A 27437-nucleotide genomic window follows, 5' to 3' on the forward strand; every position below is an offset into this window, starting at 1 on the left:
TAACCAGGTTACTGAGCTAACCCATTTTCCTGGTTCGCCCAATGCACTGAACCATACACCAACCAAATGATCTGGGTTCACACAACATGCTAATCCCAAGTAAGGTAGGGAAAGCATGCATAACTTGCCTTTTGCAACGACTATTGAAATTCAGATTGCTCTGGGTCATGTGACCAAGGGAGAAGGAAGGGCTTAGAATGGAGCAGTTGGCAGCATTCCAAGCTGCTGTCCAATGGCCTTTCCCATAGAGATGCACTGGGGGATTTTTTTCCTGGATGATTGATTGATTGCTTGCTTGATTGCTATGCCCCCCCCCCCTTGATCTGGATCATTTTCAGATGGGACCTTTCTTTGGCCAGGAAAAGGAAAAGGGAAACTTGATCCCCTTTTGTTCTATATTTAGAGAGACAAATAGACCAAGTTTTCCCAACATTCTGTTGCACTGGAAAGATTAAAAAAAAACTCACCAAGATTAAAAACAAAACAAACTTAGCATCTTGTGCAGATGCAGCCAGCAAGTCTTTCTTTAACTGATTTTGTTAAGAGGATTGTGTGAACCCAGCACTGAGCCAGAGGCTAGTTCTCAAAACAGCCAAGAAACTGTGGTTGGTACACCCTTGACCACCACTATGGATCCTCACTTTGCTGCAGGTCAGGGCAGAAAAATTATCCTGATGTCCCTTCTCTCCTCCACCCAGTGATTCCTTTTCAATATATGATGAGAGATAATTTGTTTGAGGAATTTCTTCCAAAGGAGAAGAATTGGGAGATTTTTTTTCTTGGAGAATATGGTTTCTGGGAGTTTTAAAAATGTCTGCACAGTAAACAACCTAAAGAATTTCCTTCCTAGGGAATGTGTTTCCTTCCTTGTTTCAGCCTGTTAACCAATGATGTGTACCCTACATAGAAACTTCCCTTGCATTAAGCAGACCCTGCCCTTCCCTTTATCAGATGCATGTGTACAGCAAAAATAAATATTAACAATAAATAACTGGGTTTTCTTGACATTCATAGGCTGCAGATTAAGCTAGAGGTAGGGGCAATGGATGATTTTTGACCCCTGCTGTTTCCCATGTGGGTCCAACCTTCTGTGCTGTTCCTTAATAAATCTGCGAAGCCTTGTTTTTGTTCAGTCATGGAGAAAACTACCCCATTGTATACACATCCATATTTCTAAATCTGTTATCCCAATGAATGCATCTTTGTATTGGTTTTATTTACATTTCTTTGGGAAGCAGGCAAGCTCACAGGCTGCTCTACCAGCCTTGTTTGCTCATTTCCAGATTTATCACAACTGGCTCCCACAAGCATCTCAGCCAAAACTGCAGAGGCAGAAATAGGAAATCAGACGAAGTAAGTTTATTTTAAATCTGTTATGAGGCATGCAGCTCAGAAGGATTTTGCTGGGGGGAAAGGATGTTTGGAAAGGGCAAATCACTGGCTTACAAAATACAGCTAAAAGTGCCTTCAGCTCCTCTTAGCAATAGTACAAAGGTCACTTAGGGTTACTTTCTTCTGGCTGGGGAATTCTGGGAGTTGAAGTCCACTCATCTTCAAATGGCCAAGGTTGAGAAACACTGATCTACTATGACCTGGCTTGCAAGACTGGCCCTAAAGGAGGGAATCGTAAGTTTTTCAGCAGGAGAGCCAAAAAAGTGGGCAGGGATAGGGGCAAAAAATTAGCAGAAAGAAGAGAAAGCCTCACCCTAGAGATCACCCCTGTTTTCAAAAGATAGTATTCCTGGTCTTAAAATGGACTTAAAACCACACTCTGAGGGTCAGAGATGTGATGAGTAGCCTCAAAGACTAGACCTGCCCTTTGGGCTGTGGGTTGGTCAACTCTGGAAAGTCTAATTCATACTTCATGCAAGCTAAGCTAAAATGGGCTAGGGAAATGTGTGGTTCAGCATGCCGCACATATTGGTATGGGGACAGCATGTTATATGAACCCAGAAGCTCGATCTTGTAAACCCAACCCAGGCACTCTGGGGACCATGAGGATTTGGGGGTTGTGGTGCAAGAACTCCATGTGAAAGGTAGAAGGCATGGGTGGAAGGTACTAGCAAGTTAAACAGGGCAATTCGGCATTAAGGGAATGGCAGCAGGGCATTTCTAGCCTTCACCTTTTATCCCCAGTTTCAGTGAGAGAATCACTGTTTTTTATGGATGTATTAAAAAAGCATCTTTAGGTTCATGGTAAAGAATTTTCACGGTGTGGCATCATCCCTGGTCTGCTCACTGGAGTTTTTTTCCCACCAAAGGATCACCTACTTTCACAGGCCCAGATGGAAAAAGTGGGAAATTTATTTTGGTACTTTCTAATACTTTCTAATATTGCTGATCTTCGCATTTTGCAATCCATTTCTAGCCATTAAAAAAAAAAGTAAATGTCTTATATTTTCATAATTAGTAGGAAATTGCCTGTAATAATGGAGCGCCCCAGAGAAATTAAATGGGAGGGAGGGAGGGACGGGCAGGAAGATAATTGTGTTTTGTAATGAATGTAAACTTCTGTAAATTAAAAAAAAACAAAGCTGCAGACTGATGGAAAAATTGAATTTGACAGGCTCACTGGAGTATACGAGGAAGTGAAACAGATTGTAACAAGGGTTTTCTCCACCGCAATGAGAAATGATGATTCTAAGTGAAAAATTCAATTTCCCAAAAGGACTTGGGATCATACCTAAGCATTCTTTCTGTGGACAACTCACAACTCAGTTCCACTCTTTCCAAGATATTCATTAAGAATAAAAGGAGATTCTAAACACAGTGCTGTCAGCTAGAGCTTATGTTATTTGTCATGTAGATGGGCTCAAAAGGGCTATGGCAAAGTTTCAGGGGACATAGGATCCTACACTTTGGTAACAATATGGATCATACATCACAAACCATAGGTCATTTGGTTTGGCTTGAGCTCCAAGTAGGCGGCCAGCCAGCCATGGTGGTTTGTAAACCACAGTTTAAGTCTGAATGATAGATGAATCAGGATACTGTGGCTGGTTTCATATGTAACACTAAACCGTTGTTTGTTTTAACCATGGTTTGTGGAAAATGCCATTGTAGGTTGGCATGATGAATGTGCACAAACCATGGTTTACAACAGCACAATAACTGGGTCTGTATATGGTTTAGCATGCTATATCAACCCAGCCAACAAAGAATGCCTCTGAGGCTATGCAGATGGCTTTCCCTAAATGCTGAGGACTTGCAGCTTCTAAGAATTGAGAAGCAAGCGTTGGCCCAGCCCAACACTGGGTTTATTCACCCGGCGCGATGAGCCAATGATTCACGCAGACTTGAGGAAAGTGGATAACAACATTTTGTTTCTGCGCAGAAGCAAGGAGGTATGCTTGGGAGTGAAGTCCAAACTGAGCGCACCTGCTGAAATTCAGCACGCTCTTTTATACCATAAAACCAAACATACATGCAATAAGTTCCTGATTTTACATCACTTGTTCCTGATTTACTGAAGACATGTACAGTTTAGGCTAATATCCTGTAATAAGCACAGGGCTAATAAACATTTAGGCTAATATCCCATAATAAGCACTTAATTAGCTAAGCTCTCTGCCTCTGGGCTTGTTTTCTAGCATGTTAACGATAAACGTTGCGCCTACTTGCAAAATTCCTTAGCGGGGTTACAAGGCCACATCCTGCCAGCTAGAGTTGCGCTTGAGGCACTTGTGGTAGCCTCTTTAGCTTCTACTAGCAGATGTTAAAGCAGGTAGTTTGACAAGCAAAAGCTTAGGAGTGATTAAAATGGAATATCTCTGGCTGAAGCTAATTCACAGCTTACAAAAGCCCTAACAGTTTGTTGATAGACTAATAGGCCAATAGGCCAGGCCCTCAGTGTCTCTAAGATGGCCATGCTTCCTACTTTATATAGGCCAGTCCTTCAATTTAAGTTATCTGGTCTTTCAAGGGCTGTCCAAGCCACCTCCAACTCAAGTTTACAGCACACACCCAAGAAGGAAAAAATGAGCTAGAAACAGTCCATTAAGAATTAACAACTAGCCAGCATTCTTGTGAGATGTCCTATATTCTATTTAAATGATGCCAAGTGTTTCCAAACTGCAGTCATATAGATTAGTGCAGTGTTTCTCAACTTCAGCAACTTTAAGATGTGTGGACTTCAACTCCCAGAATTGCCTCAGCCAGCATGCATCATGGTTGGAGGTCCCCATAGCAATATTGTTTGATCTGCCTTGTAAGTCACTAATTCAGAAATTCAGTTTATTCTGATCCTGTCTTGCCTCAACCTGTTCCTTGGCTGATGATTCAGCACCCGTGAGGAACACCTGAACACCTGTCCTTTTTATTCCCAAAACGTAGAGAATAATAATAATAATAATAATAATAATAATAATAATAATAATAATAATATATCACAAAGGGATTTTCCCAGAGTCAGTCTCTTTGGTAGCCAAAGCAAGTCCATTTAGAGAGAAGAAGGAAACAGCCAAATCTCAGGGAAAGCCAAAAATTGATTTATCAGCTGAGTGAACCCCAAAGCTAGCATTGCAATCAGGTAAAATGCATCCAGACATGTCACAATAACTCAGGTCAGCCATTCACCCTTAGCAGTGGCGACCTGAACTCAGGAATCTTTTCTTCTTGTGACCGTTACATGTTCAGAGCTGCACAGACTTCGTCCCACTGCTGAGATGGATCCCCGTGTTTATAGAGCCTTGCCTGATTCACCGGTTGCACAAACCTAACTTGAAACTGGATTCCGGCAGGGTTAAAGGAAATAGCAACTACTGCATGCACCTTCTCAGGAAGGAACACCAAAAGATTAGCAGAAGACTGAGCAGAACTGGGAATAAAACAAAACAAATTCTTCTTCTCGTTTTTTTGAAGTGCTATATTTTAACCCTTCCATTCTCCAGAAAGTGAGGAAAGAGGGTCTATGTGGCTCACAGGGGGAGACAACGGGGTCATAAAAGTCTAGATGTTTTCTAATGTGTTAGATAACCATCCTGCTTTTTTGTTCATGGCCTTTGGCCACAGATGATGATGATGATGATGATGATGCCTTTCTTCCCAAAGGAAAGGCGACATAACTGGCACACATACCCCATTTTCCCCCTACACAGCTAGGTTTATTCAACGCACTAAGCCACACAAACACACACACACACACACATACACAGACAGACACACAAACCATCCAAAGTCTGCACTAGGTGGGGTGGACAAGGGAGGGCGTCTGTTGCCAAGACCCTGAAAAGGGTATGTGCCAAAGTGTTTCTCCCAGTACAGGGGCTCCATATCTGTTTTCCATTATTCTGAAGGTTGTGTAATTGTTTACAACTATTTTGAAAGAAAATGTTCTTGATGCAAGAAAGGAGGAGAGGAGAAGACAGGAGAGGACAGAAGAGTTTTCTTCTTCTTTATCTCTTCTTTTTCTTCTTTCTTCTTTTTTCTTTTCATTTTTTATATTGTTATTGTATTGTAAAATTCTACTACAGTATGTCTTTAAAAAGAGAGTATGACACTAGATTTTTTTTGGAACTGCAATGGAAAATGACGTTAGCCCTTGTCAGCTTTTTCAGTTTGAAAGGAAGATGATTCCTTCCTGTGTAAGTTCTGCTATCCCCATTTAGAACTTCTCTTAAAATTTCCCTTAAAATTTCCGTTTCCCTGGTTTAACGCTTTTCTTAAAATATCTTTTCAAAAAGAAATAGCAATGAGTTGAAAGGCTGCTGCTAAAAAAGACTGGCTGCCTCGAGGAGGCACATTCAAGCAAATCCTGGCTCCAAGTGACTAGTCTTCAGTGAGCAAATCCCTTCATCTGCTTTTTTCCTTCAGAAACCCTTTTGCTGATAGCCAACCCTAGCAGGGCCAGACCCACAGAAACAATGGGCTAAATGAAGCTATGACTGGGTGTACTGAGCCATCAATTAGGGTTTACAAAACTTAAGAGCTAGGTTCACCTGCCAGGTTAAGCACAAGCCAAGTAAACCATGGCTTGATTTAGCACCCTGGGTGATCCATAGCAAAGGTATTTGGTAGCTGGAGAGGAGAGAGAACTATGCCCACCAGATCTAGAGCGAGAAATTTGTTACCCCAAAGAGCAGAACTAGAACCAGTGGATCACAAGAAAACAGATTTTGGCTAGACGTCAGAGCTTTCTGACTGTACTGTCAGCCGGGGGAACAGGCTGCCATATGAATTGATGAGGCCTTCAGTCAGAGGCTGGATGGTCATCTGTCTGAGCTGCTAAATGAGGACGACCTGTAGTAAAACAACACATTTCTGCTGGCTAGGTTATATAAGACCACTGGGAAAAAAAATACATTCAGGTGAGTACCAGTGTTTGCAGCTCTCTCTGTGTATATATTTCCCAGAGAGGAAATATACTGTATATTTTCCAGAGGGGTATTGATTAGTGAGGGAGCAGTTAGGAATTGATGAATTCACCCATAATTTACTATGCACTTAATTTGCCTGCACTGAAACCTAATGTGGGTCAAAAGACTGACTCATATTTATGAGGGAAACGAGGAGGCAGGAAAAAGGGACCTGAGGGACCGTGTCATCCCCATCACATTGTCCCGTCCCACCCAGTCATGGAGGGAGGGCATGCTACGGACCCCGTTGGCAAGGGGATTCCACCTGGCAGGGTCCAGGAGGCAGGCCTTCTCTGCAGTGGCACCCTCCCTTTGGAACATTCTGCTCCCGGAGGTGAGGCCGGCCCCTTCGCTCCCGGCCTTCCAGAAGGGTTTGAAGATCTGGCTCTGCCACCTCGCCTGGGATGGGAAGGGCAATATTGCTTTCTGGGGGTGGGTGGCGCCGTAGCGCCCTCCCTATCGAATGAGAGATTATCGTCGCATGGATTTTATATTTATCTATTTATAATGATGGTTTGTATTGTAATTTATGTTTTACGTTTTTAATTGTTTATTTTATTGTAAACCGCCCAGAGTCCCCTTTTGGGGGGAGATGGGCGGTGATAGAAATTGGAAATATAAATAAATAAAAGAATAAACAGAATGTCTGGATTGCATCTGAGAGGGAAAAATCCAACAGGCTAAATATTTGCAGCTCTGGAATGCATGGAATTGCCAGAAGAGGAGAGGAGGCCTCTCAAAATTGCTGCCTTCTCTGGCCAGTTGAATTTAGACCAAGTCCCACCTTTCCCTTAGCAGTTAATCACACCCCTCCCTCTTCGGACACAAGAAAGCAAATGCAGCTGTGAAAACACAAGGCTGCCTCAGGTTGCTGGAAGGTGCTTAGAAAAATGGGAAAGATTCCCCCAGGAACACCGGAAGGAGCAGAGCCAAACATCCGGATGAGTATTCAGGAAATTTGGCTGTATTTCCCTCTAAGCTTCACTGCAGACATGGCTGGAAAATAAGTGTGTCTGAGACAGGGCTTCTGCTACATATAAGGACCTCTGAGCTATCCAGAGGCTACCCAGCCTTGCAAATAGGAGTGTCTACAGGGAGGGGGTCAAAAACGTCAAGATGGCAGCCACAACCAAGCCCTGCCCTTTTAATTGTGTGCATGATCAGTAGTGATAGGCAGAAAAATTCTCTCCACTGAGAGTTTCTTTCAAATATTGTTTTGCTGGAAAGACAGGATAACTACCATATAGTGGATCAAGAACACCACCCAGGAGAATTTCATACCATTTCTCCTCTCCTCTGGAAGAAGGAAGTACATTATCTTTCATCATACAGAATCTGAACTGGTAGGCAAATATGCAGGATCATTTTTCTGCATGGCACTAATGAGAATTATGTAATGGGTCCAGGCAGGGACAGGAAACATTATGCCACACATATTGTTCCTAATCTTTTTAAGTGCTGCAGGATACTCTGAGTACTTCAGAGCATTTCTTTAATTCACCCGATAGCAGCCAAAACAACCCTCTGCCAATCCTGCAGAATTTCCAACTCATATATTGGATTGGGGGTGGGGGAATACTACCCGCTCAAAAAAAGAAACAGTCTCTCAATTTTAGTTAAAAAGAACTATAAAATGAGGAAGACAATGGTACTTTTTTTGTTTCCTTTTATTGCTACTGATGACTTCCAACAGATTTTTGTTTGTTTCATTGACTAACAAATGTCTACCCATTGGGGAATGCTACTGCTTAACACATCTATAAATCAAATCATCTAAAAGCAATTGCTCACTTGCAAATGAAATTTGTTTGCCCATCTTCTCAAAATGCAGAATATATAGAAATATGGAATATTTCATCCTTTGCCCAGCAGCAATAAGATCTTCCTCAGAACTACATAACTCATGCTTCAAAGTTATATGAAACATGAAATGGACTCTACTTCATGCACAATTGGAAATTCCCTTCAGAACACTTGTGGGGATTGTGCTTCCTTGTGAAAAATGACCCAAATAGTGATGGAAATGCATCCAGCCTTGGAAACAGGAATGGTATCTTCAACCCATTCATTTTTTTTTCCAAGTTGGAAAAGATGCCTCCCATTTTTCCCAATGGTCTTCATACTTCTAGGTTTGGGAACTGGATCCTTCAACGTCTTTTCAAGTTTTGGTAGCTCCTTGAATTGGTTTCCCATTTTCAGGCTTGTTGAAAGTGCCTGTTTTAGTTTTCTCTTTCCTGTTGATCTCAAGCTGGCTCTAAATCTGCAGCGCTTGAGTTTGTCATGAGCCCTGTGAGTATTATGACCCCTTTCCCAGGCGCCTCCTCTTTTTCCACTGCATTCACTCACCCATGCTTTGCAGATTTCATAAAGAACTGTTGGTTGTATATTTTTATTCTGTGCTTCCTAGGGCTGAGGCTGTAGGAAGCTGATCAGATGCCTGTTTCCAAATCCTTCAGTAGGAGGGTCCCGGGGACTTTTTTCTCTCCCTCCCTCTTCCACTGACTAATGCTACTCATATTTTTCTTTTTATTCTTATCTTTTTAATGTTTTAAGTGCTGCTGAGGACTTAATAATTTTTTCCCATCTCCTTATAAGCTCTCATCTTATGGCTTTTAAGCCCTGGATAGTAGCCAAGACAATGGTATCCACTGGACAGCAGAAGAACAGAAAAATGGATTGGTGGAACATTCTGAAACTTTCATCAGGAAAACACAGATACAAGGTTCTGGACCCAAGGGTTGTCAAGGTAACAATAACATTCTTGACATTCTAGAGATTGGCTGAAGGACTTTCATAAGCTGAGAGGAACTTACTGAGTTTACTTCTAAATAATCACACATAAAACTGTCCTTTTAGAAAAAAGAAAAGTGTTCTCCCTGCCCTTCCCTCTGTCATCTGTAAAATGGAATTAATAATCATCATAGCATAGTTTTAAATTTGTTCTAAGGATGAATGAGACCAATGGGATACTCTTTAAACAGTTTAAAGGTAAGGATTATTTAAAAGTAGCTTAAAGTTGTTTGTATACAGGTAGTCCTTGACTTACGACCAAAATTGGGACTGGAACTTCCATCACTAAGCAATGTGGTTGTTAAGTGAGTCATGCCTGATTTTATGACCTTTTTTGCCACAGTCTTAAGTGAATCACCATAGTCATTATGCAAATCACATGGTCGTTAAGTGAATCTGGCTTCCCCCAGTGACTTTGCTTGTTGGAAGCCTCCTGGGAAGGTAGCAAATGGTGATCATGTGACCCTGGGATGCTGCAACTGTTGTAAATACATGTCAGTTGCCAAGTTCCCAAATTTTGATCATGTGGCTGCAGGGATGCTGCAACAGTTGTAAGTGCAAGGACCGGTCATAAGTCACTTTTTTCAGTACCATCGTAACTTCAAATGGTCATTAAATGAATGGTCGTAGGTTGAGGGCTACCTGTAATTAATATAAGCTACAAATTTTCATCTTAAGGAGGCATGGTACTGCCAAGGTAGACCACCCTTGCTGTGGAGAACTCAGGGTAACCAAGAGTCTAAAATAAAATGTAAATTAAAAAAAAACCTAGCAAAGAACATGACTATCATTCAGAAGACCTGGCTATGGAGAAAACTCTTAATTGCTTGTCTGAAAAGGGAAAAATAGATGTGACTCATTAAGAACTCCATTAGAGTGGTTTGAGAACACTGCTTGAGAAGGGTCCCTTCTGCCTGTCTAACAGAGAAGTCCACGTCCGAAAGGCCCAGACTCATTATGAAGGCCTCCTTTGCCAATTTTACTGCCTAGATAGATTAATTTCATAATAGGCAATTGCTCTAATAGTCAATCTATCTAGGCAGTAAAATTGGCAAAGGAGGTCTTCATGATGAGTCTGGGCCTTTTCAGATGTGGATTAATTTCATAATAGGCAATTGCTCAAATAGTCAACATATGGCTGTGAGAGCTGGACCATAAGGAAGGCTGAGCGAAGGAAGATAGATGCTTTGGAACTGTGGTGTTGGAGGAAAATTCTGAGAGTGCCTTGGACTGCAAGGAGATCAAACCAGTCCATCCTCCAGGAAATAAAGCCAGACTGCTCACTTGAGGGAATGATATTAAAGGCCAAACTGAAATACTTTGGCCACCTAATGAGAAGACAGGACACCCTGGAGAAGATGCTGATGCTAGGGAGAGTGGAGGGCAAGATGGATGGATGATATTCTAGAGGTGACGGACTCATCCTTGGGGTTGCTGGGGGTGTTGACGACCGACAGGAAGCTCTGGCGTGGGCTGGTCCATGAAGTCATGAAGAGTCGGAAGCGACTGAACGAATAAACAACAATAAACAACAAATAGTCAGTCCCTAAATCATTGTTTTTAAAAATAATACCCGGGCTTGGAAAACAACTGGAAACCAGTGAAGAACGTTTAGTGTGGAGATAATAAGATTCCAGCCTCATGAACTGCTGCATTTTACAGTGGCCATTCTTCAAGGGTGGCCCCACATACAGAGCATTGCAGTACCCTAGCCTTAACCATGATCTGGGTAACTATTGAAAGCTCTGACCAGCTCAAAATACATGACCCAAACCTGCAGGACATACGTTTTAATGTGCTTCTTTACTAATGCTATATTTATTTATTAGGTGATGGAAGCAGGAGTTGGATGCTCTCTCTGTTTATGCATACATCCATCTGATGCAAAAAAGAGCAACCACCACAACAATTTACAGTAGCCTCAAGAACATTTATTGTGCCGAAGCAATTTGTCTTTCCAGTGTACCCTTTCAGTCAGGATTACAGCACAGAAAAATCACAGAGAATTTTGCACATCCCATCAGGATCTCATGACATGTTCTTAAGAAGATGGCTTTTAAAAAGAACAGTTTTATGGAAAACATTAACAGAGAAAAGGGAGGAAGTGCTTGTAAGGGAAACAAATACTTATTATCCCCCACTTATTATCCCCCATTCAACATCAGTTTTAGCATCAGTAAAACAAGCATGTATGAATGTGTGCATTGACGGTTCTGCCAAAAGTTTAACACTGTTTCTTAAAACTTTCCTTGCAAATCTCTCTTTTCATTCTGCGTGACTGATGATTTAGTCAGCCATGAACTGATGTTATCCAAAGTGAATTACTGAACTATCACCGCATAAGATTACCTTTAAATTTAATAAATTAATACATACATAAATTAGACAGTATTTCTAAACTTCAGTTGGCCTAAAGTGCACCTGAGAAATATTGGTAGAGGGAACACAGCATTGGCATTATCAAAAATTACCCTCAAGCAGTTACACAGAGTTTCCTATTTGTTTCCAGGTTCAGTTTAAAATGCTGGTTTTGACCTTTTAAGCCCTACATTTGGGGGACCCAGTTAGCTTCCACCTAAATACAGATACAGATTCTATACAAATCCATTGTACAGAAGTTACAGTCTCAGTCTTTTTCCTTTGGCCTCCTATCAAATCCAACCAGCCTGCAAAATTCCAAAACCTGAACCTCTTCTGCCCCAGGATCCCAGTACTGGATCATTTCTCTGGAAGAAAACGAGCAAGGTCCTTTGCCTTTACACATTGAAGCCTGATTTGGAAACACTTTTATTTAGTAGAGACTCTTTATTATTTTTCACTGGCATGACTTTAAAGAACACTTAAACTCAGCACTTTTAAATATGTCTTTATACTGTGAAATGTTACTTATTATTGGTTACATGATGTTGGTCCATGAACTAGTAAATCACCTTGTACAGAAATTCCTACAGAAAAGCCAAAGGGCATAAAAAAAAACATTATGTTCTGCTACTGTTATACCTTCGCAACATTTTGGCATTCCATTTTTCATACCCAGCAATCCCAGGCCTGAGTCTGCCTCAAATATTAAGTGAACCAGGATTTCATCATCCTGATTTCCTGTGGCCAGTACCATCATGAGATGTTGCCATCAGGAATCCTGCAAATAATACCTAACATTTAAAATTTAAAATTCTAGGGTTATGCTGAAAATAGACCTCAGTGTGAATGAGTCATAACACAGAAGAGATAAATTTTGGTAGAATAAAACTATTTTAATTGGGGGAATTGAAATGGAGGCTTGCATTTGGTGGGTGAAGCACTCCAAGCTCGATGTGGCTGCTATTTAACTCCTTGTTGTATCTTCCATCTCCCAATTTCCTCCCTCCTGTACTGTAAGGGAAACATGATACCCTGATTCTTCCAATCAGGTGGTTCCAGGAAAAGCTCAAGGAACTCTGTATTTTGAAACCCCAGTACATCTGAAGAGTATATAGGCAAGGGAGGATTGAAGTAGTAAGTGCTCTAGCTTATGCAAAGTTGTCACTTTTTTTCCTAATCAAACTCTTGAGGACATTGCAATCCATGACATGAGCTCAGAAAGAACTTGGAAGAACTTCCATAAAAATACAGAATATAGGGTGTAGGGTTGAGGTAGGTAAGGGAGAGATCCTCAAATAATAGGTATGTTGGCTTGTATGAAAGAATATCCTTCCTAGTATGGAAAGAGAGGATACCTTATGATATTCTAGATGGTGCTGCACTTCAATTTCCAGAACCCATAAGCATCATAGCCAGTAATAAAGGATGCTGGAAGTTCTGGAACCCCTGGAGAACCACAGGTGTGACACACCACCATGGGATAAAACTCAGGAGTGAATATAACCAAGTGTTAGTTTATAATGTTTGTTTATTTGTTTATAATGTTCAGCCCTCAAAGGTTATATAAAACTGTCTATGTTAATCCTTCTGAATCTGGTCCCTCCACATCATAATTCCCATTGCCTCCAGCCAAGAAGGTACCAAGTAGAAAAAAATGGATTCATGCATTTCATGGGCTATACAACGAGAAGAAATGATGAGGATTGCACTGCTGTGGCATTAGGTCAGACTTTCCCCCAGGTATGCTCCACCTTTTGCAGGAACTGATTTGAACAGACCTGCAGTGGAGGAGGAGAATGATTTGGCAACTGCTGCGTGGAGGCACAGCATGAGGGAACAGTGCTGATGGGAGGCAGGAAGCAGACATACCTCAGTAGCCTATAGCTTGGTGGCCCAGCATATTGCATGCAAGTAGTCTCAGGTTCCATATCTGAAGTATCTTTGAGTTCCATCTCTGAAAATATCAGAGGAGGCAAAGATCTTGCTCAAAAATTTAAGGACCAGTTCTTCTGATTAGTAACCCCCACATGGAACATATCCCCAGACATGTGATCAGCCCTACTCTCCTCTCATTCAGGAAGGCCCTTAAAACCACCCTTTCATTAGGCCTACAGAGACTAGGGGCTTGGGGGGGCATCCATGTCTCTGGTGTGTTTAGCTTGATTATTATATTATTTTAATTGATACAGATATTCCGTTTTAGGGGTTTGTTCTCGCACACTGTCTAGAGATGGTCAGATCAGGTTGGTTTATAAATGAGAGGAGATAAAGAAACATATGGGGGTCGAGTCACATGTAGACCTTAGCCCACAGGTTGCCTGCTCTGGTCTAACTCAGCCAACACCATGAGCACAACACCAGGGTCCACAGGGAGAAGACTGGAGAGGCATGATCAAAGCCCTGGTCCTTTGTAAATGCATGATCACTTTACCATAACCACATCTTGACTTTTATTTACCTCCCACCATGGATGCCGGTGAAGGACATACAATGCTTTCCATGAAATGTGGCAATGCTGTCACAGCAAACTCTCTTCAGTGTCAAGTAACTAGCAGCACCCCTCCGCTCTGTTCTCAACCATGAGAACCTCCATCAGTGCTGGTTTGGGGATCAGGGGCAACCTTTGGCAATAGGCCCTCAGAGGGCCCATCTTCTGAATAGTCCGCCTCTTTTTTCATTCTTCTTGCTTCTTCCCATTTCCTTGACTTTCTTGGTGCCCGTTTTCATCTCTGCTGGGTGGGAGGGCAAAGCAAACAGGTCCCACTGCTTTTCTGTGCAACTTTCACAGCTCACGTGTTCAGGGTGGTCAGGTCAACTGGTAACAGAGCTAAGATGAGGAGGAGCAGTGCTGGGAAGAGCTTGAGCAGCTGGCAATCAACCCTCTTGAAAAAAAAAACGGGCTGATGTTGGCCCTATATTTTCTGCATACCAGCAGAGCGTATGGTGAGACACAAAAAAGAGAATCAATCCTTGAAGCACAGACAAGGAAAGCTCTGCATTTTCCAAAAAGCTGATGGTCTGCATGAAGCCAAAGAGGCATAAGCAATGGAAAGGGGGAGAATTCACAAGCAAGATCTGAGTTTTAATGCAGGAGACATTATCAAGAAAAGATGGTCACCAACAAGAGCCCAGCTTGGGCTGAGAGGAAGAGTCCAAATGATCCAGCCATGGTGTCAACTGCCCCAGTGGCATTCCTACAAGTGCTATTGGGGAGTAAAATAAATGTGCTATCAATGGCTGAAATCTCCTTCTTCTCACAGAAAGCCTCATTGGCACATCCCTTCATGGTGATGGTCACATTTTTTCCTTCTGCAAAGAGAATGGGAGGAGACAGCTGTCAGCACCTGGGACCCAGCTGACTTGGAGCAATGTGGGGAAGAGAAAGAGAGAAGCTAGGGCCCAGAGGAAATTTCCTTCTGCTTTCTTCATACAGGTTCATGGAAAGAGGGCACGGAGCTGTATTCACACAAAAAGGTCAGTATTCACACAACAGACTTCATCAGGTGAAGATTTAGCAGGTATAGTCACATTACAGACCAAGCTTGGTTATGGCTGAATTGCTTAGGAAATTTTTGGAGGGATGGGTTGCAGTTTTGGTGACTTGGCATATTTCATGGACCCAAACTGTTTGGCTATCTTATGGCTGAACGTGTTGTGCAAACCCAGAAAAGGGATTAATTTGATAATTAGGTTAAGCACATTTAACCTAAGAGAGTTAGCTAACCTAAGAGAGCCAGTTTGGTGTAGTGGTTAAGGCAACGGGCTAGAAACCCGGAGACGGAGAGTTCTAGTCCCGCCTTGGGCATGAAAGCCGGCTGGGTGACCTTGAGCCAATCCCTCCCTCTCAGCCCAACCCACCTCACAGGGTTGTGGTTGTGGGGAAAATAGGAGGAGGAAGGAGTATTAGGTATGTTCCCCGCCTTGAGTTATTTATAAAAGTAATAAAGGTGGGGTTGAAAATAAATAAATAAAAATAAAATAAAATAAAGCATGTTGAGTGAGCACAGCCAATGCAAAGGGGCCATCCCAGCCTCGGACAGAGATGCTGATACTGTACTGTGCTCCAGTGGTTTGGGTTCTGTACCATGGACAGTGGTCCTGTGATTGAAAGTGGAAGCAGCCACTGAAAATTTAAACAGCCTCTAAAGTTGAGGGTCAAAACTTATCCTCTACATCACCATCCCCCTACTATTATTGGACAGAGAAATGCTACATTTTTTTCCTTACCGGCTCTCATTTAACTGGATGATACAGAGCAGAGGCATCTGAGGGGAGGAGCAAAAATCTGCAAGATGGCAAGCACAACCTGCCAATTGAATCCCTGCCTCTTTTATACACATATAAAAAAGGGTGTGGCTTCTATTGCAATGCCACGCCACACCTGCCACCTTTCAGATTCTGACCTCTCTCCCCTGATATAGAAGGCCGAGGGAATGGCCTTGAAGAACAGGAGGTGTAAGACCTGGCTTTTCCCCAAAGAGTTGGGCTAGGACAGGGGTTGAGCTAGGAGGCTGTTTGGTCTGTCATCTGATGGAAGGGCAGTTTTCTTTTTATCACTTTCTATGATTATTGATATATTCTAGAGGTGACGGACTCATCCCTGGGGGAGCTGGGGGTGTTGACGACCGACAGGAAGCTCTGGCGTGGGCTGGTCCATGAAGTCACGAAGAGTCGGAAGCGACTAAACGAATAAACAACAACAATGATTATTGATTGCTGTGGGATCATTAGATCTAGGATCATTACATGAGATAGGTGGCCATATAAGTTCTGTAAAGAAAATACATAAGACTGTGGTCAGATAAGAGGGGCTTGAATAATAAAAAAAGAGCAAATATGCTTTTTATGTTGTTTTTATGTCTTTTGGTCACACGGGACTGGCCACTACTAAACAATTCAAAACAATAGAAAAAAGAAGTTCCATCCATAGAAACAAAACTCCTGCATAATTTGGAAATATCTGTGTATGTGTGTGTGTGTGGGGGGGGGCATTTCAGAGGAATCATGGGTAGACCCCCATCTCCACCACCAAACTGAGCCTTTCAGATCATGGTGGCCCTTCAAAATCTGGCCTTCCAGATCATGGCGATTTCCATTCAGAAACTGTATTTCCTAATTGGCAGCATAAAATACTGAACAGTGGGCATGAATCTGTATGCTTTACCTTCTTTCTTCTGAAGAAACAGCTCTGCACAATACATCTCATCCTCTCCAGTACAGTCAATCATCGTTTCCTTGCATCCACTCTGTTCATTCGGCTCAGTATAGCAAGCTGGGCATCTTTTCCTGTTGGTGGTCACAGTTTTTCTGGGGGGCACTGCAGGAAAGAAGAGGTAGGTTTGAGACAAAAGCGTATTAAAGTGGTTGGGATGACCACAGGGTAAGGGTGAGAAACTCAGAAAGCAATAGCTTCTTTCCTCAGCCACTTTCTCAGTTCCTGCCAACACTTTTGGGCAGCTGATCAGTTGGCCTGCTCACTGGTACAGAGCCTGATTTCTTTGCCCCATTCTCTGGGGGATCCATAGGATTCGAAAAGAAGGAATAGTGAGATTAGAGCACGAATGCAAAACTGGGGTTGTGTGGCCTTTGAATGGTGGATGGGAACCACTCTCCGTACCACGGAAAGGCAAAAAAGGGTGCAGACATGCAGATTAGGAAAAACAGTGAGAGGATTTAATGTCATGACACGGATTGTCATTAAAAGGGACTTCATTAAATATGGTTACTCTGATGGCTCCCCACCTGTTTAATTTATTTCTCTGGTGATACTTTAAAAGATTACAATTTAGCAGACATTTGTGGCGCAGGAGGTTTTTTCCTTGCTTTTCAGGAACTGTACTGACCCTGGTGCCTTAGGTGGTGTGCCTTGGGTTAAAGTAACCCCATGCTTACCCAGGGCTTTCAAAATTCTCCCTGAATAGAGCCAGTTCTCCTTCATTGAACGGAATGAGAAGTGACATGAAAATGCAGGAGGATCCTCGGCCTGGGACTCTGAAGGATTCCTAATGCCCCTATCCCTGCTGGTGTGCCTGCATGAGAACATCATGCTACACTACATCCCACCGACATGTATCCCCCCAACAAGGTGTGATCCCCTGCAGGAGATTTATCTTCAGATGGAGAGAATGGGAGAGGGAAATGAGAGGAAAGAGTCAGAGAGACAGAAAGGAAGAGAGAGCCCAAAAGTGTACAGCTAGAAGGATTGGTGCATTGATCGCCCTCGCAGCAGGAAACTTGGCCCAGGATGGTCTGATTCTTGCCCATATCTAGGACAGCCAGGCTTTTGTTACACTCCTTTGAATGGATGCAGCTCTTCATGGTCGCCTGTTTGGTTGGTCCTGTGGGGATCCAAAAGAAGAGACAGTGTCTGAAACGGTGACGCTGTTGACCCTATTGCTCAGCATCTGTGTGGGTGGCAGGTAAAACTGCTTGAGTTAAGTCAGAGAGTGCACTGCCAGCTTCCCCTGGTCCCTCTCCAGGTTCCCAAGGTTTCTACTCTAGCATTCCCCAATCTGCTGCCCTCCAGATAAGTTGGAACATGAGTTCTTTTATTCGCGTTCTAGAAACCAAATAAGCTTCAGGTTAAACGTTTGCTCTCCCACTCCACCAGCACCTTTTCCTATCTACAAAATTCCCCAGTTAACCCGTCAGTCTTGTCCAATGGAGCACATGCCCACCGCCAAAGTCTTGGGTTGTCACTTGCCCGGGTCATGCAAAAGTTGCCACCAAACGGTATATTTTAAGGTAGCAGGTAAGAGTATACAGGTAGTCCTCACTTAACAACCATTTGTTTAGTGACAGTTCGGACTTACGACGGTGCTGGAAAAACCAACTTATAACCAGTCCTCGCACTTATGACTGCCACAGCATCCCCTTGGTCCTGTGATCAGGATTTGGGTGCTTGGCAAGCAGTTCACATTTATGACTGTTGCAGTGTCCCATGGTCATGTGATTGTCATTTTCTACCTTCCCAGCCAGCTTCTGGCAAGCTATATCAATGGGGGAACTGCGTGATTGGCTTAACAACCATGTGGTTCACTTAATGCCCATGGTGATTTGCTTAATGACCACCACAAAAAAGCTCATATAATTGGGTTGGATTTGCTTAATGACTGCTTCACTTAACAACCAAAATTCCAGTCCCAATTGTGGTTGTTAAGTGAGGACCATCTGTAAATTGATAATAGAAGGCTAGCCAAATTTAAGTAGGAATGTTTCCCATATATACCACATATCACACAACAAGGCAAATTTACGAGACACATTAAAAATAGATGAAATAACTTAAAGAGATACTAGCAATAACCTTTATTCTTCAACATTCAATGTAAAGTACCAATATTTAGGTTGTGGTTTGTGGTGGGGAAACAAATGGAAGGGAAGGGGAGAATTCATCACTAAAAGTTTTTCCTTTTTAACGTAAAAGGTTTTTACTCCTGCTTCTTATATAGTTGTTTCTTCCTTACTTGGCTTTTTGTATTTTTTTCTTGTGCAACTTCCTTTTTAAAAAATTGTCAAAAGCTCAAGCAAAATGAAATAAAGCAATAAAATAAAACCTCCTTTAAAAAAAGGAAAACTAAAAAATGAGAGAATTATGAACTACATGGGGAGAAAGCATATTGATTGTGTTTCGTTAAAGGCATTACATTTCAACAAAACCCTTTCTAACTTTTACCCTGACCACACCCACTGCATTGTCTTGAGCCAAAGGCATGGGGTGGGGGTGGGAGTCAAGATTGCAGCCACAACCGGACAATAGAAGTGCATGTGAACATGCTGTTTTTCACCAAATTGTCCCCTCCTCCAGTGGTCTCCAACTTCTAAACAATTTCCCCTTCCTCTGGAACAATTTAGAGAAAGCTACTACCCAGTTTGTCTGTCTAGAACAGCCTTTCTCAACCTTTTGAGCCTGGAGGGACCCTTGAAATATTTTTCAGGCCTCGAGGAACCCCTGCACATGCAGGCTCAAAGAGAGGCCAGAAGTTGCAAAATTATTATATTTGTTTCATGGGTAGGCCTGTCTATACGCATTCACAGAGTTCTTAAACTAAGAATAAAGAATGAAACTTTCCTCTTTCATGTGAAGTTGCCCAAGTTTGAAATATTTTTTTAAATAAATCGTGATCTCCCAGAGAACCCCTAGGGACCTCTCGCGGAACCCGAGGGTGCCGTGGAATCCTGGTGGAGAAACCCTGGTCTAGAAATTGGATAGAGACTTTCAACATTCTTGATGCTCAGCAATCCTTCAGAGCTGGAGTGCTGGTTTTACAAACTCTTGATTGGGTTTGCACAGCATATTAGACAAGGTCACAGTGGTTGGGTTGTTCATGGTTCAGCTCTGTGTGGGATCCCTGTCATTGCCTGAGCCTGTGGTCTGCCCCAGGCTACCAGATGAAGCCGTAATATCATTCCTTGTGTATGACATACAACATGAATGCAACTGTTGTTCCATTAACCCAGGCACTGGGTGAATTCAGCCTACCCTGAATGGGAGAGAGCTTCGGCCTATGTTCCTGCAGGGCCAATCTGTCCCACTTTTCTTCCATCATTTCCCCTGCATATTTGCCCACTGCTGTGACTCACAGCCTGGCATTGACATTGCAATAAAACTGGAGGCCGTCTCTCTCTGATTTCCTTCCCTGCTCTCCAGCTGTGATTAGCCAAGCTGGCAGTTGATGGAGGCAGCTATCACCACGATGCTCTGTGATGACCAGTGAGAGACAGGGGTGTCTCAGCTGTGCTTCACACACACACACCCCTCTCTCCCTCCCTGGCAAAAGAATAGCATGAATCTAGAAAAGCATGTACTATAAGTGTTTGAAGTACTTTTGAAGGGTCTTTACTGTTTCTAGCCATCCCAGCAAAAATCTGTTTAGGGTACTAATTGACAGGCACCCAAAAAAATATATCCCTTTCCTCAAAACTGGGAAGCCCAGGTAATGAAACCACAGGCGCTGATTCAGTACATTTCTTAGCCTGCAGGATAAAAGCGACCCGGCCCGTAGCAGAGACCATTCAGAACAATGCTGATTTGCTGCACGCTGAATCCTGCTGCTGGCTTGAGAGGTTTGCACCTACCAAAAGGCCGCTCCAGCAGAACTATTCCACATTTGTCTTCAGCAGTAGGGCAGAGTTGTTTACTCCCTTGGCAGTTCCTTCCACTTGATTGACAAATCATACATTCCCGAGACATCCCTAAAGGTGGAGAAAACAAGAGTAAAAGAATGAATCATTTTCCTTTTCTTTCCCTTTTCTCCTTCGTCCTTTCCTCTCTTTTCCTTTCTTTGCCAAAGTTAGATGATGATGATGATGATGATGATGATGATGATGGTAATATCCCGTGTCCCTGGGAAGGACTCGTTAGGTAGATAAAAATGCCAAATCCAGTCTAAACGTGCATGTGATCCAGCAATATTATTATTATTTATTTAACTTGTATGCTGCTCAATTCTCAACAACTCTGGGCGGCTCTCAACAATCAAACAAAGAAATTACAATAAAATCAATAAAACATGAAAATAAAAAGGAAAGATTAAAACGAGCATTGCCACAAGTTTGCCTCTCAAGTTGGGGTGTTTCTGCCTGGACACTTGGCAAGTATCCAGCAGCACATAGTCCTCAGCCCTCAAAGTCTCCAGAGATAGTTGTGAATGCATGTGATCCAGCATCAACAGTCTGACCGGTCCACACATACTATGAAGTCTTGTGGTGCCACTTGGGCAGCACATTTTGCCTCTATTCCATGCACACACACACTCACACATACACACATCGAAACATACCCATGGCATCGACTGAAGCAAATCCTTCCACCCTTCTTAATGGCAGAGCTAGTCCTGTGTCAACATGTTATGATCAAAGGTCACCACCTATTTCCCTCTGCAGTGGATGAGATGATGAGATGAAAGGGGGGAAAAATCCTTCAAAGCAAGTTAATGAACACTAGCCATTTCTTCTTTCCCCAGGACCATGGAAGGGTTGGAACTCATCGGCCAGAAGAAGAACCCTTCAATCATAAATCATCCCAAACAAAGATACTCACCCAAAGTAATGGATGCTGCGAGAAGGCAGATGACAAAAGACGCCTCCATGTTGCCAGATGTTTGTTGGGGGCTGAAATCAGAGCTGGTTTGGGAAGCTTGTTGAATGCATCAAAGGCTCTGCATCTGATATAGCTGGTCTGCCTTTACAGAGAAGGCAGCCAAATGTTTCTCAGAAAGAGGGAGGAGGTATCAAATCATCTCTCCACCCTCTGCCTCTCCCTCCCTCCACCTTCAAAGGACTGTGGCCAAGTTACAGGGGTGACATAGCAACTTTCCATAGGGGCAGCCATGCCTTTTGCATCAAAGCCAGCCAAGAGTCTTGTGTCATCTTAAAAACAATTACATTTATTAACCCACATCAACTTTGGCAGACCATATTCCACTTCGCCAGCTGCATAAGGCTTATTGCTTGGTGCAGACACCCTGCAGCTGTCCATTTAAGTTGGTTGCCCAATCTTGACAAGGTGAGAAGTACCGTCAGAGTTGCCAGGTATCAAACCTTTCAAGGGAGGGATCCCAAATCCAAACTGACAATTGAGTCAAACCCAGCTTGGGATTCTTTTAACTCTCTGTCAGTCCAGATGCTGCTTTTTCTTTGCTCTGAAATTCAGGAGAGAGTTTGGGAGGGTTTTGTCCCTGATGATGGTTGGGCCTTTGTCATTTGACAGAATTCTGATGCCAGTTTCAAAAGAGTTTTCCCGTGGCAGAGCTGAATGACGTCTTCTAAATGTCTTTGCTCAAATCACCCAGAATCGTTCCCAAGACAAATAGACCTGCTGGCTTTTCCTGGCAAATAATGATTTGTGCTCACGTATTTGATCATTTCCAACCTTTTAAAATATTATTTATTAAAATGAATACTGTATTCATACTGTATGAAATTCCTCCAAATTCTGGGGGTTAAATCTTCAATGCTTTTCTCTCTCCTACCCCACCCCCGCCCCTCCTCCTTCTTCTACATTTTTAGGAAATACAAGTCAAGAGTGTTGGGATATTGATCCAGCGTACCCTTACGTACTTCTGCAGAACTGGAGTTGGGAAAAACATTACATGCTACGCACAGTCTGGCTCCAATCCAATGGCTAAGTGCATTGCAGTGAGAAAGTGGATTAAAAAATAAAGTCTGACCGTTAAGAGCTCTGCAGTACTTAAATGTTTTGAAACTTTACGTTTTATGTTATTGAAGTATGGAAAAAATCTCATGCTAGCCAAATCTCTCTCGTAATATTTAATTAAATAATAAAGACAGAGTTAGTATCTGGCATGGTGGGGCAAATTTATTTGCTTGTTAGGTTTCTGTCCTGCTTTTCATTCGGAAATTCAAGGAAGCATACAGTGCCCATTCAACTCCCATTTTTGCCCACAGCAACAACCCTGTGAGGTAGGGTGGGTTGAAAATGATGGGTTGAAAGTCATCTAGTAGCAGCAGGGAGACCAGAATCTGGGTCTCCCCAGTCCATGGCACCACAGTGGCTCTCTGGGCCTGGAGGCCCCAATGGGAAGTATTATACCTGATCCCAGTTCCCCTTTTCATTTTCATTTTCAGAACCCTTTGCTTGAAGGGAAATAACTAGAAGGGAAGCCATCTTCATTTTCCAAGAATGCCTCTGGAAGACAATATAACAAACATCCACAAGCTATTGGCATGAAATTAACAAGGCAGGAGTTGCTGGACTTCCTTGATCTGATGGTTCTGTCTTGAGTAGGTCAGATTACACCGCTTCCCTTCCCTGTGGTGGGTTTCTGTAATGCTGCTGGTTCTCAGGGAGCATGGAGCACATTTCAAGGAGGAAGGCAAGAGAAAAGGAGACACAGTCTAGGATTGGAATGTGGGAAGACTAAGAGGTTCATGATAGTCCCGCCCTAGAGCCTTTCCAGGTTATTTCCCCTGAGGTTAGGTAGAGTTGCTTTCGTCTGGCAAGATTCTGTCTGTACGGTGTGAGCAAATAAAGAACTGAAGTTTGGCTGGACTGATTCTCTGAAGTTCTTGGGCTGGGCCTGACATCTCCCTAGGGCCATTCAGGGGAGGGGTGTCAAAAAAGTCAAGAGGGTGGCCACAATTGTGTGATCGGTCCACTTCTTTGTTATGTGTATGGTGTGATGTTGCATGTAAAAAGGACAGAGCTTTGATTGCATGGTCATAGCTACCATATAGATTTTATCAACCCCTCCTATGGGATCAAGATGATGCAATGGATGAGGTGAGGATAAACATTAGAATGGGCTTCATTTACCATGAAATATGGGGCTGACTACCAGCTTGACTGGCTTCAAAAAACGGGTTGGAACAATTCATGGAAGTCCTGGTGATCCATGGTTCTGAGCCTTGAGGCGACTGGGAGATTAGTGGTGCACCAGATGAGCCAGTCCAGCGGGGCACAGCTTATGTGATGTTCTTTGATGATGAAGCACAGGGGATATGCTTGCTCCCCATATATATAATAATTACCATTTTCTGCTACCTTAAAAAAGCACTTGAATGGCAACTTGTCCAAGACCTGGGCAAGTAACTCACCCAAGACTACTTTGTAGGTAGGCCTGTGCTTTCTTGGACAAGACCAAAGGGTTAACAGGAGAATTCTGTATGGGGAAAATTTGCTAGGGGAGTTTTCTTTTTATGACCTATGTGAAAGGACCAGTGTTTGAATTGCATGGATATGGCCACCATCTTTACTTTTTTGGGGGGGAAACCCCTTTGCCATCACCACTTCTGCTTTATCTTCCACACCTGGATAAGATCGTTTCTGTGGGAGGTGAGGAAGGAAGCAGCGATACTCTCTTTTTGTATATCTATTGTTAAGCTAAACAAGTATCAGCACTCATGACCATCAAAAAGATAGAGCAGCCTTTGTCAACCTTTTCACCCTGGAGGAACCCTTGAAATATTTCTCAGGCCTCGGGGAACCCCTGCACATTCAGGCTCAAAGAGAGGCCAGAAGTTACAAAATTATTATATTCGTTTCATGGGTAGGCCTGTATATACACACTAATTAAGAACATTCATGTTCTTAAATTAAAAATAAAGAATGGAATGTATCTCTTTAATGTGAAGTTGCCCAAGTCTGAAATAATTTTTTAAATAAATTGTGGTCTCCCAGGGAACCCCTAGTGACCTCTCGTGGATCCCTAGGATGCCATGGAACCCTGGTCGAGAAGCCCTGGGATAGAGGATGATGTTCTAGAGCTGAAGATTTACCTGATGCCTTGACTATCTCTTTCTCTTTAAATGCTGCCAATAGTATTAGGCCTTTTCTGCAGCAAGGACCAACTTTATATCATGTACTTTATCTGAAAAAGACTTGAGTGCTCAGTGCAAACATTTTATTCTCTGCCTAATGCCAAGTCCCTCAGAAGAACCTTCTCGCTGTAATGGTACATCCCACATTTATATATTATGCACACAGCACAACACTTTTAATAAAATATGAGATGAGACAGAATGCACAATACAATCCGTGTCCATTAAGAACTTATATCTTAATGGAAGGGTAATGAGTAATAATGGAACGATATTGTAGGGTTTCATTTTATACCATATTCTCCTATCACGTTATCTAGATGACTTGTACTTTCATAGTGATCAGTGTAACTGGAAGAAGGGGATTTCTTCTGAAGCAAACAATATCATTATCAAATGGATCAGAATATGTATTTTAGAAAATATGATTCAAATCAATTTTTTTATGAGTTCAGGTCTGATATGCACACCATGGTCCAAAAAGAGTTTGCTCACCATTTGAATTCACCTAAATGGTGTAAATTCTCAGGGGCCCAGAAGAAGGATGGGATAGCCATGTAATTATAAATTAATGCAACAGAAAACAGTCATGGCAGGAGCAACAGAAAACTGAACAATGCCAAGGATGTTTCTTCTATCTATGCTTCTAGATATATCTCTGGGATGTGAGAGATATGATGGTTCTTTGGAAAAAGAAACCTTGTGTTTATCACCCTGCCCTCTCTGCACAGAGTAAATGATAAGTTTTAGCTCTCCAGATGCTGAGCGGCAATTGCCAGCAACCCCAGTTGGCCTGCCCTCTCAGGTGGAATCCTAGAAGTTGTACTCATCATATGGAGAACAAACATCTGGAGAATCAAGTTCCAGAAAGTTAACTGAAACAGAAGACGTTTTCCAGGCTTGTGAGATGCCCAGGTTCTAAATGGCCTCCTGCATTCACCACTGGAAAATGGCCAAAAACGTGTACAGCAGTGTCTCTCAAATGTGGCACCTGTAAGGCACGTGGACCAACTCCCAGAATTCCCCAGCCAGTATGGGGAAACAAAACCAGGGGAATCTACCAATTGCTGCTTTTAAATGAACGGGCATAAAATCTGTCAGGTCAGCACTGCTCACCAACTTTGTTCCTGAGATAAATTACAGCTTGGCTGTCAGAGCAATGCAATTTATACCAGCATACTTTTTTGCTAGCTGAAGAGATGCACATTAGCATGGTCCTCTGGTAGGGCCCCCAACCACAAAAAGGAAAAGGAACACCAAAAAATGCACTACCCCTTGTCAGGCCCTGCAAATATAGCTGCTAGGACTTTAAGTGGCCTGCATAAACATGTTGTGCCAATAAAGTAAAGATTTTCCCAAGTTTAGATCAATCCATAGCTCTTCAAGTAAAAAGATGCTGAGGAAGACTCTGGAGAATCACAGGAGGTAGGGCCTTCTACTATGTTGTCTGCCCCAGACAGACCTGGTGCACAATCTGGGGGTCCTCGTAGACACACGGCTCCTGCTCGAAGAGCAGGTGGCAGCCGTGGCTAGGAGGGCCTTTGCACACCTTTGGGTTGTGCGCCAGCTGCGCCCATTCCTAGACCGAGAGGCTTTGCTCACAGTCACTCATGACCTTGTGACCTCCAGTCTGGACTACTGTAATGCGCTCTACATGGGGCTGCCCTTGAAGAGCATTCGGAAGCTTCAACTGGTGCAGAATGTAGCTGCACGGATAGTAAATGGTGTCGGGTACTCGACACATGTAACACCACTGCTACATGAGCTGCATTGGTTGCCGGTGTGCTTCCGGGTGCAATTCAAGGTGCTTGTCCTAACAGTCAGAAATCACGCTGAGACGAGGAGTAGGTCTCTAGTGTTTATTACTGCTACATAAAACAGAATCCTAACAAACTGAAGAAGCGTGGGAAAAACCCAGACAGATAAACCCCAAAAGTTAAGGCGGGTCTGATCTGTGTCTCTTTGAATGGCTGCTTAATTCCTCAATACTACGCATGCGTTTTCCCCCCTGGATAGAGGCCCCTTCCAGCTCGCCATCAGTACTCATGACATCACCCTCCCCTCCAGATTCACATTCCATTTCAGCCCCCTCCCTTCCAGAGGTTTGATAAGAGTCTATGTCTCCTTCTAAGCTCCCATGGGAACTGGGCAATGATGGAAAGTCTTCAAAGGAAAACTCCTCCAAGGACAAATCAGTGCTGCTCTCCAGGTCTGATAACTCTTCTGGCCCAGGTGGCTGCTGCTGGAAAATAGCTAGATAATTAGAAGAGTCGTCCCCCCTCCCCCCTGGGAAATGCAAACCCGAGGTGGAGGGCTGCGGTTCCCCCCCCCCTCCACCTCGGGTTACTGGTGTCAAGGCTTCAGGCAGGGGTGGAAACTGCAAACTTACGAACTCCTCTGCTTGGGATTCCTCTGCTTGCTCAGCCAAGTGAGAAATCTCTGGTAGAGTGTGAGGCTTCGGTTTGTGATGAAAAAGCTGATGGAATCAATGAACCAGTGCTGGAGCATGTACATCTCTGGCATTCACCCACGTGCGCTCTTCCTCAGGGTACCCTTTCCAGTGTATGAAATATTGGATGCCCCTTCCCCTCCTCCTAGAGTCCAAAATTTCCTCAACTTCATATTCCTCCTCCCCCTCCACAATTACTGGAG

General features: G+C 43.1%; 1 protein-coding gene across 1 annotated transcript; it reads right to left on the minus strand.

Annotated features, from left to right (window-relative positions):
- Nucleotides 1-13713: 13713 nt before the first annotated feature.
- On the minus strand, nt 13714-17837 carry LOC134503182 (phospholipase A2 inhibitor and Ly6/PLAUR domain-containing protein-like). The gene is made up of 3 exons (XM_063311853.1): nt 17696-17837; nt 16669-16821; nt 13714-14813 (listed from the first exon to the last, which is right to left on the minus strand). The coding sequence occupies exons 1-3, from the start codon at nt 17820-17822 to the stop codon at nt 14605-14607; spliced, it is 489 nt and encodes a 162-aa protein (XP_063167923.1). The 5' UTR covers nt 17823-17837; the 3' UTR covers nt 13714-14604.
- Nucleotides 17838-27437: the final 9600 nt, after the last annotated feature.

This window comes from Candoia aspera, chromosome 10 (genome assembly GCF_035149785.1).
Source record: "Candoia aspera isolate rCanAsp1 chromosome 10, rCanAsp1.hap2, whole genome shotgun sequence".
Lineage (NCBI taxonomy): Eukaryota > Metazoa > Chordata > Lepidosauria > Squamata > Boidae > Candoia > Candoia aspera.

Bases quoted from the DNA above. Each gene is read 5' to 3' on its own strand.
- LOC134503182 (XM_063311853.1), bottom strand. From the start codon at position 17,822: ATGAAGAGCTGCATCCATTCAAAGGAGTGTAACAAAAGCCTGGCTGTC. The intron at 16,822-17,695 runs GTACACTTTTGG...TCTTTCCTGCAG, and splicing joins ATGCACCAATCCTTCTAGCT to TGCCCCCCAGAAAAACTGTG. The intron at 14,814-16,668 runs GTAAAGCATACA...TTCTCTTTGCAG, and splicing joins GTTTCTTCAGAAGAAAGAAG to AAGGAAAAAATGTGACCATC.